General features: G+C 39.5%; 1 protein-coding gene across 6 annotated transcripts in view; it reads right to left on the reverse strand.

The window, feature by feature from the left end:
- Positions 1 to 242: 242 nt before the first annotated feature.
- The window catches only part of TDRD3 (tudor domain containing 3), a 203,792-nt gene continuing 187,452 nt past the window's right edge, over positions 243 to 16,582 (reverse strand). For 5 of the 6 annotated variants that reach the window (XM_036297580.1, XM_036297581.1, XM_036297576.1 and 2 more), the window contains 2 exons: positions 7,690 to 7,815; positions 243 to 440 (listed from right to left, as the gene is read on the reverse strand). In XM_036297580.1, coding sequence (XP_036153473.1) covers positions 386 to 440; positions 7,690 to 7,815 — 181 coding nt within the window. In that variant the 3' untranslated portion in view covers positions 243 to 385. Of the gene's footprint in view, positions 441 to 7,689; positions 7,816 to 11,605; positions 11,660 to 16,582 lie in introns of those variants that run through there. The other variant, XR_004965809.1, reaches the window with a different exon arrangement.

Raw genomic sequence — 16,582 nt, forward strand, 5'->3', positions numbered from 1 at the left:
TTTTTGCTGCTGCACTTAGTAGCTAAGTACTTACCATACTAAGAACTGCTATTTGGCTTCAGGTTGTTTTTGCAAGAAATGTGGCCAGCTGTGTAAGTCAGTTTATTCTGTAATTATTAGGGGAGGCTCTGGTATACTATCATCGCTATTCTATCGATAGAAGGTAATTAGTGTGTTGTTAATACTAGGTGAAGTAGAAAGACAATAATCAGCAAATAAAACATACTGTAAAACAAGGTATGTAATAGCGCACTGATTTTATTGATGGCAGAAGAAAAAATTCTTTCACTTGCATTCCCCCCCCCCCCCAATCTGCTTTTTCATTCTTGAAATAATAATATCCACCATGGCTGCATCTTATTCTGAAGGGAAATTAGAAGGTCTATCAAGAGGTTTTGACCAGGATGTTCCTGTCAATTGCTCCTTTCTTCACAAAGACTCTATTTAAAAAAAGAGAGGAAGAAAGTGAAATTGGACCCACAAATTGACTTTTCCATATTCAGGATACAGTTCTGCTGAAACTTACCTGTAAATGTGAAGTGCTTGTAGGAATATCAATAGATTGCAAGTTATTACTTATTTATAAACAATTTATATAAAGTAATATGCAAGCCCCAAAGCAAAATCTTTTAAAATAATTTTTTCTTTTAAACTCTTAAAGTACATCTCTGTCACCATTAGCCCCTTTATTGCTAGCAAATTGATTTCAGGAATTTCCATTAACCGAGTAGTTTTTAACAGGAAATGATTTAAAAAGAAGCAGCATGCCAATGAACCAGTTCTACCTCCATCCTACCCTCTGAATACCTCCAAGCTAGTTTAGTCCACACAGGGCATTTATTTGCGTCTGTCACCTCCCCTGCCTGCTCCCCACCTTTATCAGGTACCACTCTAGTTCAAACACTTTGGGTGGTGACAACAGAAAGCTGAGAGAAGTGAAGAGATGAGCCGTGATTGTTCTGGGCCTATATGAGCTTCATGCATAAAAGCATGCTTGGGCAGAATTCCCATGGCTGCATACTAACAGCTCGTACGTCTCCTGAGTAAACAGTCTCCTGCCTAGAAAATAAAGAGCTCTGTACTATTACCCTCACATGATGCCCACCCTACTGGCACCCAGGGTTCTGTAATAGCTATCCTTAGAGTGATCACTTTCCTGGCCTTGATTTGAAAATTCTGCTGGATCAGATTGTCCAAACAGCTTTCCACTTTTAAAGATAGATCTTTTACCAGCTAAAAATGGTGTTAAAACCTTAGAAAATAAACAGTCATGCTATTTATGTAGCAGTCTATGCTTAGCTATAGGTTTCAAAGTTTGTGGTTAATATGTGAAAATGCAAAGATGATTCTTTCATCAAACAAATAAGAAATGAAGTTCAAAGTGAGTCAACAATTATAAAACTGCTTCACATGCTGAGCTTGAACCTCCATTGCATCGGGGGCCTCATGCTGAGGTATCTTTCAAACCTTCCCACACAGGCCAGCCATTTCCCCCTTCACAGCAAGACAGAAACCCTAACCTTCTCCTCCACTAGACCACTGCATTTTGCTGCTTATATGCCTTCCCTCCAGGTGCTGTAATCCATCCTACATCCAACAGCAATATTTCTTAAGTGTAATTTCAATCATATCACTCTTATTTGGAAGTTCATGATAGTGTTGAACACTTCAAACTCTTAAGATGTCTAAAGCCATAATCTTCAGCCACCACCAATATATATATATATATATATATATATATATATATATATATATATATATATATACACTAGAGGCCCAGTGCACAAAAATTTGTGCACTTGGTGGTGGGGGGGGGGGGGTCCTTCAGCCCGGCCTATGCCCTCTTGCAGTCTGGGACCCCTCAGAGGATGTCCACCTGCTGGCTTAGGCTCTCTAGGGGATCGGGCCCAAGCTGGCAGTCAGACATCCCTCTGGCAGCCCGGCAGCCCTCAGGGGATGTCCACTTGCCAGCGGGAAGCAGGCCTAAGCTGCAGTCGGACATCCTTAGGGCTGCTGAGGAGGCGGGAGAGGCTCCCACCACCACCGCTGTACTGGTAGCCGTCAGCCTGGCTTGTGGCAGAGCAGAGCTCCCCCTGTGGGAGTGCACTGACCACCAGGGGGAAGCTCCTGCATTGAGCGTCTGCCCCCTGGTGGTCAGTGTGTGTCATAGTGACCAGTCATTCCCAGTGATTCTGCTGTTAGGGTGATTTTTCATATTACCCTTTTGTTATATAGGATAGAAGCCTGGTGCATGGGTGGGGGCCGGCTGGTTTGCCCTGAAGGGTGTCTTGGATCAGGGTGGGGGTCCCGCTGGGGTGCCTGGCCAGCCTAGGTGAGGGGCTGATGGGTGTTTGTAGGCTGGTCACACCCCCTTCAGGTTGGGGGTCCCCACTGGGGTGTCTGGCCAGCCTGGGTGAGGGGTTGATGGCTGTTTGCAGCTGGTCACACCCCCTTCAGGGTGGGGGTCCCCACTGGGGTGCCTGGCCAGTCTGGGTGAGGGGTTGAGGGCCGTTTTCAGGCTGGCCAAGCCCCCTGGCGACGGAAACTCCCAGCCTCTCCTTTTTTTCTTTTTTTATTCTGGGATTTATTTACCTTCTATAATTGAAAGTTTGTAGCCTTGAGAGGAGCTCAGAGCCGGCCAGGGTGGGCGGGAGGGAAGCCTCCTGCTCGCTCCAGCTTCGTGGCCACAGCCAGCTGAAAGCAGGTATCTGGGGTTTATTTACCTTCTATAATTGAAACTTTGTTGCTTTGAGTGGAGCTCAGAGCCCACCGCGGTAAGCGGGAAGCTTGGCTTCCTCCATCAGTGGGGCAACCAAGCCTCCTGCTTGCTCCAGCTCTGTGGCTGCCAGCCACCATCGTGGTTGGGTTAATTTGCATATAGTCGCTGATAGGCTGGTGGGCATGGCTTAAGGTGTAGCAAAGGTATGGTCAATTTGCATGTTTGTCTTTTATTAGTGTAGATATTTAACACCAACTGTATTGGTTTATATACTATGTAGCCACTGAAAGCTGCTTCCTGTGCACTATGCTTCTTCTCCTCTTTAAGCTTTCCTTGGCCTTTAGAATCTCTTCAGAGGACTCTATCCTGCCAAGGAAATGAAGCTTAAAATTGATTTCTAAACTCTACCCCTACTACTGAAGTCTAGTTCCTATAACCCGAATCACGTCAGAAACTCATCAAATGCACATAGTTTGGGGTCAGTTTCATTGATTACAGACCTTTACATAATTTCTCTATCCATATTTGCTCATATTTCTAACTTGTCTGCAACAACTATGAGAAGTTCAGGAACTAGAAGTTTGACATTTGGGGCCTTATCTACCCTGAAGGATTTGACCTGACCTGCCACCACTTTTTCTCAGAGGTGGGTCTATGGCCCCAGTGGCTCCATGAGACCCCCTTCTCCCACCTACCCCTGGCTCCCATGTATCTCCTGTTTTTGTTAGTTACTAATGTCCTTAATACCAAGCTCAAGTAGAATATTATCCCTCCCTACCCTTGAGGAAGAATATGTGTATGTGGGAATGCTAGTGGTAGTATAGGGACCTTTGGCCTTATACTAAAATCTTGTCTTAAACAATTTAAAAGACCTCAGAAAGCTAAGAGGGAAGTCTCAGTTTTCATTCACCTGAAAAGAGATGTAACTGTAAGTACACTAAACTTATTTTAAGTGTTTTACTACCATTTTATTTAAGCGGTTTATATCTATTTACTTAATGGCCTCGTATTAAGCACAAAGAAAAGTCAATGATAAAGGAAAAAGTTGCTAGCTGGCTTGCTCTGGTAAATCAGAAGCCATGCTTCCTCCCCAGGCAGATGACTACATAAGGAGCAAAGAGCTAGGAAATAAAGGTATCTTCCCTTAGAGATGGCACAACTAATTTTTAACCAACGGAGGAGCTTTGGGGAAGCTGAAGAAGATGCAAGACTCTGGGCCAGTGCTGTCCAACAGAAATAGAAAGTGAGACATGAGCCATTTTTAATTTTCTAGTAGCTACATAAAAAAAGTAAAAGTAAGTAAAATTAATTTTAATAACATATTTTACTTAACCCAATCTCTCTAAAATATCATTTCAATATGATCAATAAAAATCATTGAGATATTTTACTTTTTAAAACTCAATCTTTACAATTTGGTATGCATTTTTCATGGATAGCACATCTCAGTTCAGGCTAGCTGCACTTCTAGTCCTAAACAGCCACAGCTGGTATGAAAAATGGAGTCACTTAGCAGGGGAAAGATACAATGTGGATAACAGCTATAGCAGAATAAATAGCTAAAATGATGAATTGAGAACAATTTCTTTAAAATTCTCAATGGTCTTGTTATTGAGAAGAAAATACATGAGAAAAAAAGATACAGTTAAGTCCAAAATTCTCTTTAGGGTAAAATATAACAAAAACTGTAATGAGAAAACTCTGATTATTAAAGAAATATTCAAAGCCCCTGGCATAAGCAAAAAAATAGAAATATTACCAAACATGGCAAAAACACATTAATAAGGTCTTTGGTCATCACAATGAGATGCCTTAGATTAGTCCTATAATTTCCTGATTTTCTTGTCACATTCCTCTTCCTTCCTATTGAAGATATTCAGATAGCAACTCTCTTTCTAAAATTCTAAGATGAAAGTTTCTGGCTTGATGGCCTAGGACCCCCAAATTACATCTCAATAAGCATTCATGTTGTCTTCACCCAATTCCTTAAGATATACTATGAAACATTTCCTCTTTCTTTTTCCTCTCCTTCTCTCTCTCTCTCTCTCTCTCTCTCTCTCTCTCTCTCTCTCTCTCGACTTCGAAGCAGTGTTTTTATTTTAAAGGATTTCTCAATCTCAGCACTGTTGACATTTTTGGACAGGTCACTGCCCTGGGGGTGCTGCCCTGTGCATTTACTAAAGCAGCATCCCTGGCCTCTACCCACTAGATGCCAGTGGCAACCCCTCCTCTCCCCCAGTTGTGATAACCAGACAGGTCTTCTGACAGTGGTATGTCCCCTGGGGGAGCAAGACCACCCACTGTTGGGAACTCCTGCTGTGGAGTATTTAGATCAGTGGTTTGCATGCCTGGGCCCCATCACCCCAACTTCTAATATAAATAGTCTGGGGGTGGGGCGCAGGGTATTGTTTTTAGAAGATCCCAGGTTCTAAAGCATAACCAGGTTGAAAACCGCTAGTCAGATCATCTGGGTAGAGACTACTGGCTCCCTTTCATCTGTATGCCTCTTTTCTCCATGTCCTTTAAAATGATGTTTCTTGAACTCAACCTTTATTGAAATACTAGAGGCCCAGTGCATGAAATTCATGCAGTGGTAGGGTCCCTAACGGGGCCTCCCTCCCTTCCCCTGGCCGGCTCCCCCCCTGGTCGAACTCCCAGACGAACTCTCGGTCGAGGGGAAAATTTGCACACTATGCTTTTATTATATAGGACTAGAGAACTGGTGCATGAAATTCGTGCATGGGGTGGGGGGTCCCTCAGCCCTGCCTGCACCCTCTGCAATTCGGGACCCCTACGCCTTTTTTTTTTTAATCTAGCTAACCTCTTCATATTTAAAAAATTAACTGAAATACCACCTACTCTAGGAAATCCTCTTTGAACAAATCTCTTTACAATCTGTATTAAGTATTTTCATAGTATATCATTCTTTTTCTTTAACAGCAACTTAGAGTGGATGCAATGTGCTTCTCATTCTTGCATCTGAATTTTTTCTTCTTGCTCTTGTAATAGCAAAGCTTATCCAATTTACATTTGCCCTCAAGGGTTTATATTTGGTTCATTTTCTAGTTGGCTCCTGCTTTTTTTTTTTAAGCAATAAATTTGGGTTGTGATAGTAAGCCTCACTTGTAATCAAGCCTGTAGGTCTCCCTACCTGAATATTTCTATAATAGCTATCACTTTAGCATACCAGAGATTATGTTCATTTATAGAAAATAACAATAAATGTCACCTGATCATTTGATCTTCTAGTAATGTTTTATAGCAAGATGTATTATTCTAGTAATTTAACTATTACAAAACTGAGGTGTGCAGAAATAAATCACATTGAACAATAAAGAATGACTCAAATATCAAAGCATAGTACACTTAGGGCCTCCCTTGTCCTGTGCCTCAGCTATCATAGCATATTATACAGTTCACATGGAACTCAGTTTCCTTTAAAATAGGAAGGGATCCCATACTTGTGAAGCAGTTACTTCCACACATATTTTTTAATTTAATTCACAGCACATACTCTTTATACTAATTGTTGGAAAATCATCCTAGCAATTGCCTCTGTTCCTCTTTGTATTGTTGCCTTACATTCTGATGTCATTACTACACTTTTATCAACCACTCACTCTAATAAGATTGTGAATTATTTAAGGGCAGAGATCATGACTTGAGCTTGTGTATTCCCTGTCATGGTGCCTAGATAAATACTCAAATGCCATCCAGTCCAAATGACTGTGATGAGAGAGGCCCACTGTTGCTGGAGACCTCTGATTTTTATTTAAGGGGCCTCACTTGTTCTGCACCTTTAAAGAGGGGTGAGTAGTGGCTGAGGGAATTTGAGGAAACCCAGACAGAATTCTCCTCCTAAAAGATTTTGCTAAGCTGGCGCCCAGGACCGCAGGGCATTTGTCCAATCAAAACCTGGACACACAGCAATAACAAAGGCACTGGTCTCCTACTGCTAATGCCTAGGGATCAAACCCCAGCCTGCAGGAACTCACCCCCGCAGTCAGGACCAGGCCACTGGGTGGACCTGGGCTGGTGCTCCTAACTCTGGGGAAAGGGAGACTTCCCGTAGCTACAGGCTAGAGGCCCCGGACTCCACACCACCCACCCGAACAGGTCCATAGTGCAGGCTGGTCAGCGGAGCAGTTTCTTCGCCTGGGATCGCGGGGAGGACTGGCCTGTTCACCCCGTGATGGCCGCCGGGCTGTGGGGTATGGACCTGGGCCGCCGTTTGGTGCCGGCGCATGTGCAAGCGGCCACAGGGCGGGAACATCCACTTGACGCCTGCGCCCGTAGGCCCGGAGTGGCCGGGGGCGTTCTGGGACCCTGGCTGCTCAAGGCCCATGCGTGGGTCTACAGGCTAGGAGTGGCCTGGGTCCTGAGGATGTTCCCGGGACTCAGGCCCCTCGGCGCCTGTGTATGCAAATTAACCTACTATCTTTGTTGGGTTAATTTGCATACTCTCCTGATTGGCTGGTGAGCATAGTGGAGGGACAGTCAATTTACATGTTTCTCTTTTAGTATATAGGATGGCCTTCCACACAGCAAACTGTAGCAAGAATGGCAAGTGGTCTAAATGGATCATCAGTGAAATATATCTTCTTTCTTAAAAAGAACTGAATTAATTAAAAAAATCTACTCAATTATTCCAGCTACTACTTTGTTTTCTTTCACCTTCTTGCTTTCAAACTTATAGTCACTTCGCTGATTGTATCCCTCCATTAGGAGAGAGTAGGTACGGAGAAAACGGGGATTAAGGATAGCATTGGTGAAGAAAGGGCTGGTGGAAAAGTAATTTCTAACTAATTGTATGTATGGTTTAATCATACATACTTTATAATTGAAAGTTTTAAAACATGAGTTTTTTTTCTAATACTACATTGTTATGAAATATTAATAATTAAACTTACTTATTCCACATGAATAACACCTTTTTAAATATGGAAACCACCTTACAATGTGAACCTTACCTTCTCATATTAGTTCCGAGCCTGGGGTGGTTGGTAAAACTGCTGGGTTGGCCGAGTGGACCTCCTAGGCTGGCCATCACCTCCTCTACGGAACTCAAGAGTTTGGTCATAGGTTCCTTCTTCCTCCTATTTGCAAAGAATAGTGATGTAACATGTTCAAAATAGCTCCAAGTCTCCTAAGTTAAATGCATTTTATGGCCCCATTTTGACATACTCCCTTTAGCTGCCTATGATTCACAACTGTCAACTTTTATAACAGAGGGAGGCAAAGAGAAGAAAAAAGCCTCCTTTGGTCCTAGGTAACAGAAGAATACAATGTATAGTAATAACATTAGAATCAAATTTAATTCTAGAAAGGAAACCATTTCTACAAAATATTATGATTACCTCATCAAATGACACAATATGGCGAAAACAAAGAAAACCAAGCATTGTAGTAGATATTTTCTTGAATATTTGGGCATCTAAATATTTCTAGGTGTTTAGCATGGAGAGGGACTTTAGTAAGATATGGAAAAAGGGTTGAAAAGCCACAGAACGTTCACCAACTGTCTGTCCTCATCTGACAAAATCACCATCGCTGAAAAACTTTACATCCAGAGACAGGAAAAAATAATGGATTGGAATGAGAGAAATACAATTTACATATAACGAAAGCTTCATGCAAGACATAGCAATCACCACAGTAAGACATAAACTATTTTCTTCTCATTTTCTTTCTTGCTGAGGGGGTAGATCAGCCAGCTTAAAGAATAGCACGGGAAATTAGGGTAAGCAGAAAGAATATAGTTAATCATAATATTTGAAAAGCACTTAGAAGCAACAGAAATGTAGCTGGAAGCCACACTGGTTTCTTACTGAGTGCTGCCACCCTGTTGTTTTAGTGTTTTTAAATTAATGGAGCTATGAAGTATGTTTCCTTTTAGAGACAAGAAAACACTGGCGCTCCTTTTTGTTTATGGAAAAAAAGCGACATTTATTTCAAAAGTAGAGTTTCCATTCCAACTGCATTATCAGAGCACAATAATTTGCATGATTTCAGAAAATCATGCACGATTTCTTTCTCCTCCTCACTGTATCTCTAAATCTCCCAAGTGATTGTTTCCTTTGACCCTATTAATAAGAGAGGAAGTTATAGGAAAGACTGAGTTCTACTCTTGACATTTTACCCATTCAGCTACTATAGTCTTACTTGATGGGAGCAGAAAGATGCTAAGAAAATTTGATTAAATCCTAGTATTTGGTATGAACTCACTAGGCTTCCTCCACTGCATTCTTAAGAAAGAGCCACTATTTCCATTTTATATTAAGGACAATAAAGCCTAGGTAAACTTTAGGACTTTGCCCTAACACTTCAAAAGCAAACCTCAGCTTTTATTCAAAGATTGCTGCTAAATCTAAGTCTCAGTTTGCATGTAAAAGAGATAAACCAACAGCCAAAAATTAATGATCATCCTGAAAGGGAATTTATCACTTAAATAAGGAAATAGAGAAATCTGACAAAATACATGGTGTCCCCCCATAAATGCATACACACTTTAATAACTGATAGCTCAATTATGAAAATGAAATGTATTTTAATAAACACTGCCTTTATAATTATTCGAAGTATGTGTGTATATTTTTGGGGGACACCCTATATTTGGCATAACTCAATAACTATATTTTAGAGACAAGCTCCAGATTAGCTCTCCTTTCTCTATGCCCCTTTCATTAACAATCAATCTCAAAATGGTTAAAAGCATCCATATTATGTCTATAATTTAGTAAAGCAATTAAAATGCAGGAAGAAAAATTAAAAGTGTTCAGGAAAGAAGAGAATTAGTTTTTATTATTCTGGTCACTGTTCTGAATGATAATGATCAAATATAGCTAAATTTGAAAAGGAGCTATTTAATTTTATGAAATATAACATTTGAAGCTTTGCATATTAACTGAGAACAAAAATATATTTGCTAATGTAAGAGATGAAGTAATTATTTCAGGCATTAGAATGGAATGTTTCTCTGCACCCAGCTGCAGAATTGGCCAAAGAACATACAAATCTACATTTTATCAATAAAATACACTGTTAAATGCAGGACTCTACATTTGCTGAGCTAGATTATATAAGAAAGATGACACTGCTCTTTCAAAAGCTGTCTCTACTGTGTTTAAAAGATTCACAGATTAAACTAGCCAGAGCCAATTAAATGATTTTATAGAGATGACGGACCATAAGATTTCCTTCACACTATTTGATGTTTTCACTATCTTTCTATACAAAATGGAAGCAAAAATGATACTGACAGCTTGGTTTTCAGTTATTGTCAAAGGCACAATCTTGCTTTTTTAAACTTTCAAATATTCCTCTAGCAGAGTAGTTGATAGCAAGCCTGGTTACCCACAAAAACCACCTCCTGTAGTCTCGAGCTAGTACGTTTTAGTATTGAATGAGTACCTCTTTCCATTTATATGACACAGCTCAATTTAATACATCAGTTTATCTGGAGTCGTCTTTGAATGAAATTTAAACCTTGTTCTAGTTTTTCTTCTTCCTTTAGGTTTCACTACTCTGTAACAGATTTAAAACTCAAAGGAATTTAAATTTCCTAGTTCATGAACATATTGTAAATTTTAACACTATGTTTGAATTGAAACAGAACTGGGATGCCATCTAGTCAGTCTGTCCCCTAGATTTGAGAGATGAGGAATCTCTAAACCCAGAGAGGTGAGTGATTTCCCCAAGTCACAGAGCTCATTAGAGGAAAAGTCCAGACCGCAGCCACTTTGTTTCTGACTCTCAGGCAGGGTTCTTTAAAAACTTGTGATAAATTTCATAAAATGGAAGTGACTAATGTCATCTTCACCCTAAGCTTTTGAGATTTAGAACCATTTTATTGAACTCAAAGTTTTGCTCTCCTGAGCCACACTATCAGGTAAAAACTGGTTTTAAAATACTAAATAACTGAAGTTCAAAATGTGCCCTCTTTGTGCCAATATTTACTAGTTTATTGTTCTTTTTAGTGAAAAGATACAGAATGCAATAATCATACAAAATGCAAGCATGAATGAAGTGCTATTTAAAAAAAAATCACCAATGCAAATGGAGACGTACAACTTTATGTATAAAACATGTTTGGCGGGACACAACCACATCTTTCCTGCTTATCATCTTCGGTCTTTCATTAGTGCACTGTCTCTGGAGTAAGAACACAGGCAGATACACATTCCTCATTAATAAATGAGCTGTGTTAGAAAAGCTTGCTGTAAGTCAGTCAGTTGGCCCCTGGAACATACTTCAGGGGGAGGTGCAAAACACATTTAGAGGTCAAGTTCTCTATTCTACAAGTAAGGTCAAGTGTAGGTGTGTGTACAAACCAGTACCCTAAGGAGGGTGTTAGATCAGTGGTTCTTAATTGGGAGTGACTTTGTACTCCAAGGGGCACTAGGAAATCCTGAAGCGTTTGGGGTGGTGACATCTGTGGGGTCCTATTGGCAACTACTAGTGGGACTGGAGACGTTTTTGGTTTTTACAAACTGAAGGGGTAGGGTTGGGGAAGTTGTTACTACATCCAATGGTTAGAGGCCAAGGATGCTGCTGCTAAACATCCTGCAATGCACAGGAAAGCCTCACAACAAAGAACTATCCAGTCCTGATGCCAATAGTGCCAGGCTGAGAAACCCTGGGCCAGGCAAATGAAGGACGGGAAGACTTCCTACTCCTAAGTCCCAGGGCAGCCTGGAAAAGAATTCTGAAACTCAGTAAGTTTGGGCTGGCCACCCTTTCCCTTTCTCCCCTTGGACATATCTTTTTTTGCTTCTGCCACTAAGGCCTAAATGCTGACCCCTCTATGGAACTTTTGTGCGGGGCTCTCTTTGCTGACAATACGGCTCTCCTCTGCCCCATTTGCATGTTCATAGTTACTTAACTTACTGAATAGCCTCATCTTCAATTACCATTTCTTCAGCATTTTCCCACAGCCATCACCTCATGGGGAGACAAGGAGAGATTATTTGGTTGGTGGAAGTGGACAGTGGAGATGGAAATTCTCTTCAAAAAAAAAAAAAAAACGTAGAAAAACTGCTTTATGCTGTCACCTGTCCTTGAATAGCTATTTTGTGTGTAATTTAATCAAGTTTCTCTGAGTCAGTTCCTTCTCACATATTTTATATAGTAGTCACAAAAACAAGCCAGCATATAGAATGTGTACCAGATACCCTCCACAAGAGTCCTTGAACTTTAGGATATTTAGAACAAGGAAATACTAATGAGTACATATCTCTTTTAGTGTTTCATATATAAACCACCTGCTCTATGAATTTCCAGGCCACCCTTTGCTTGCCTGGTTAGCTTGTGTAGTCAATTTATAGAAAATACGAACTAATTTTAATATAAAACCTAAGCGAACGATCATTTGAAAGACAAACCTGCTTTTCCAAAATGTCAAGCAATAAAGGCACAACTATGGGGACAGTAAAAAGATCAGTGGTTGCCAAGGGTTAGGGAGGAACAAAGGGATGAAAGGCAGGGCACCAAGGATTCTTACGGCAGTGAAACTATTTTGTAGGATACCGTTATGTCATTATACTTTTTCCAAACCCATAGAATGTACAGCACCAAGAATGAACCCTAAAGTAATGTGTGGACTCTGGGCAATCACTATTGTGTCAATGTACGTTCATCAACGGTAACAAATGTACCACTTTAGTGAGGGATGTTGATAATGAGGAAGGCCATGCATGTGTAAGGGCAGGGGGTATACTGAAGATCTCTGTACCTTCCTCTCAGTTTTGCTGTGAACCTAAAAGTGTTTTAAAAAATAAAGTCTTGTCTGGGCGAGCGTGGCTCAATGGTTGAGTGTCGACCTATGAACTATGAAGTCACTGTTCGATTCCCGATTGCTTAGGGCACATGCCTGGGTTGCGGGCTCGGTCCCCAGCTGGGGGTGTGTAGCAGGCAGCTGATCAATGATTGTCTCTCATCATTGATAGAAATGTCTCACAGTTTCTATCTCTCTCTCCCTTCCTCTCTGAAATCATAAAAAAAAATAAATAAATAAAGTGGGATACTTTGTGCCTTTATAGTGCTGATGATATAGCAGATCCTTAATATGAGATGATATATTTGTTGACCTGCCCCTTATTAAAATGACACATCTTAATCCATTCAGATTCTTCCTGTGGTTATCAGTAATATCATAATCAGAGTATGAGAATTACCTTTCTTTCATCCTTGGAATGTCATTAATTAATGTGTGAAAACAGCTTTGAAGATTACTGAACATTCTGAACTGGCTCTAGGTTGTGTTTAATTTTGATCATACCTTGGATACTAGTAACATTTCCTCTTGGTCCCCACTGAAAAACTTGAACCTTTGATTTTATTTGTCAGTCCAAATAATGAAATAAAGTATCTCTGTCCCATTAAAAAACAACCACAACAACAAAATGTAATGGACTCTAAAAATGGAACTTAAAATATTTTTAAATGATCTATTTTAATTCAATTATATTAATGTTCTATTTAAGTAGCTGAAAATTGAAAGCAAGGATGAATCTGTCTTTATTTTCTGTGAAGATAATGGATAACAATTGTGTCCATAGGAATCATGCATCAACACTGAACCTTAACTTACCAATTATCCTTGTTTAAGCAATATATTCTAATTCAATATTTATAACTCTATCACAAAATAATGTGGGCTGTGGATGCGTGGAACCACAGAGTATAAAAGAGGAAGTTTCTGTAAATCACAGTTAGTCCAAATAACTAAGATGCGATTATTTGCTCAAATAATTAGCACCATCACCTAAGCTAGAACAAAGGTCTTCTGATTCACAGTCCTGTATGCCCTTCACTATACTTCAAGTAATAAGGGTGAGAAACCATGAATTTCTGAATTGGAAGGGGAATTGGAGAGAACCTAATTGAGCAAATGTAAACTTAAAAAGGTATTATCCATTTTGGGGGTTAAATGTGGTAGGTACTCTTCTTTAAAATGAAATTTTGTATACAGAATTCTAATATAAAATAGATGGGCTCAGCCCTAACCGGTTTGGCTCAGTTGATAGAGTGTCAGCCTGCGGACTCGAGGGTCCCAGGTTCGATTCCGGTCAAGGGCATGTACCTTGGTTGCAGGCACATCCCCAGTAGGGGGTGTGCAGGAGGCAGCTGATCGATGGTTCTCTTTCATCGATGTTTCTAACTCTCTATCCCTCTCTCTTCTTCTCTGTAAAAAAATCAATAAAATATATTTTAAAAAATAAAAATAATAAAAAATAAATAAAATAGATGGGCTCAGGTTAAAATGTTTTTACATATGTGTTTTTACATATAAATGTGAGCAGTATCACTGCCTGTTTTAGTTAAAGGTTAAAAGTCTGAGTAAAATATCATTTTAGAATAAAATATAATGAAGAATTATAGCCTCCCTTTCCCTCAAAGCAGCTCTAAGAATAACTCCATAATATGTATCATGCCCAGTAATATTTTATTTAAATGAAATATTTATGGCAGAAAAGAAATAAAAAACAAAACCAATTCAAGAAAAAAAATCTGATTCAAAATCTAATTACTAAACAATTGCTCCAAAATGCCTGGCTGAGATAACAATGTTTGCATTCCCGTATCATGCAAAATTCCAAGAGAACTATGGGAAATTTCACTGTGGTTCTGATCATCTCCTTTTAGAAAAGAATAGGTTTTCTAAAATTATATAAGAATGGAAATTGTTGATGAGTCTATAAGATATTAGAAGATCATCTGAATCCCTAGCTCAAGGGTTTTATTCTATGATCTGCCAACTAAAGCACAACCTGAATAGGACAGCTAAACTTCAACATGAAAGAAAACTGGATGTTTAAATGACAGTAAAAGCAAATACAGAATTATTAACCAGTGTCCTTCCTCTAACATCATTGAGGTCTACCCTTTAATACAAACAAACCAGCTATTTTTGGCAGCTTAGGTGCTCAAGAAAATTCTACTAAATATCAAAAGGCTGCATCCATATTTTAACTAAGAGAATATAGTATAAAAAAAGAGACTAGCAAACATGTCACCCTCATCAAATTACAAACAATAAAAATATACTCATCCATTCAAAAACACATCCAAGTTTATTTACAACTTGGAACAGAAAAAAAGGAAATGATTATTTTATTGTGTCCCTGATATTTTGCATTTTATCTCATTTAATCCTTGCAACAAAACTGATTTACTTAATCTCACCATTCTATAGATGAAGCAACTAAGGCTCACAGTAACACTCCTAAAGTTCTGTGAGTGGCCAAGCCCCAGTGACACCCCTGGGCTGTCTGCTCTGAAGTTCTTTCCATTTCATTGTGCGTAGTGTATTAACACTTCTTGCTTCAGACAGTTTTAATTTTTTCTAATAGCTAGCTTAAGATCAATTTTAAATAAATGGATGGTTCCTGCCCTGAGGCTAGTATAAACTTCATTTAATGGTCATCCTCTTTGTTGAAATACCACAGTGAAGTCCAAAGGATGAATATATGACTTGTAAAATGTGTAACTCTCACTGCCAATTTTAACTAAAGGTTAAATAGATTTCAAAAGCTTGTTTAGAAGTCAGATTAGGGAGAATATTCCTGTTTGTAAAGATCCCACTCTACTCAAAGATTTCCTTGAGAGATACTTGATCATGGCATTGGCATTTAATTCCTCAACCATGTCCTAACTGATTTGGTTCAGTGGATAGAGCGTCGGCCTGTGGCCTGTAGTGTTCTGGGTTCGATTCTGTTCAAGAGAACATGCCTGGGTTGCGGGCTCTATCCCCAATAGGGGGCATGCAGGAGGCAGCCAATCAATGATTCTCTCTTATCATTGATGTTTCTCTTTCCCTCTCCGTTTCCCTCTTAAATCAATAAAAACATATTTTTTAAAAATAAATAAATCCTCAGTCTCTAAGTCAGATCTTAGATCCACCACTTCTTCCATGTTACTCAACTTCTCTCTGTCTGCTTTTTCATAGGTTTACAAGGAAAATTATATGAAACTAGAGGCCCGGTGCATAGGTTCGTGCACCAGTGGGGTCCCTCGGCCTGGTCTGCGGGGATCAGGCTGAAACTGGCTCTCCAACAGCCCCCGAGGGGTCCTGGATTGCGAGGGTGGTACTCAGGTGACGCACCCAGGAAACAGGCTCCTTCCTCTCTGGTTCTGGGTGTGTTACCGGAGAACTGCAGTTGCCAAGTCACCTCAGCTCGGCAGCTCCTGTGTTGAGCATCTGCCCCCTGGTGGTCAGTGTGCGTCATAGCTACTGGTCGGACGGTCAGATGGTTGCTTAGTCATATATATATATATATATATATATATATATATATATTTATAAAGAGTTTAGCAAATAAGTCATCTATGTTGCCCATTATTCTGAATTAAGTAACTCTTTAAAAATAAAATATACATGCCCACTTCAATTAAACTATCTAGACTCACAGATTTTGCTAAAATTCAAGAAGTGTGTTGTGAGAATATCCCTCAAACCACTTTGGGCAGATAAGGAAAGTGGAAAGGCCATTGAAGAAATTGAAAGAGCCAATGCAAGAAGGAAGATTCTTGCTACCTGTTTTCTTTTTTCAGAAATTAAAAAAAAACTCTCTCTACACAAACACCACTCATTTCATATTATAAATAATTCTATTGTTACCATTGATTTTGTTTCTTTTGGGAGGTAATCTTCTTCTTTTTTATTAAAAAGGAAAAGGGCAAACAGAACAGAAAACGGGAGGAAATTAGCAAAGAAGTATTACTGAAAACAATCAATCAAAAAGTACAGATCCTATTTGCATAAAATCTGAATATTTTAAGAGAAAGGTAAAAATATATTAACATGATTAACCTGTTTGAAAAATCCTGCCTTTAGACCACCCTTAAAATTTTAGTAAATGCAGT

The sequence above is a fragment of the Myotis myotis genome, unplaced genomic scaffold (assembly GCF_014108235.1).
Source record: "Myotis myotis isolate mMyoMyo1 unplaced genomic scaffold, mMyoMyo1.p scaffold_m19_p_3, whole genome shotgun sequence".
NCBI lineage: Eukaryota > Metazoa > Chordata > Mammalia > Chiroptera > Vespertilionidae > Myotis > Myotis myotis.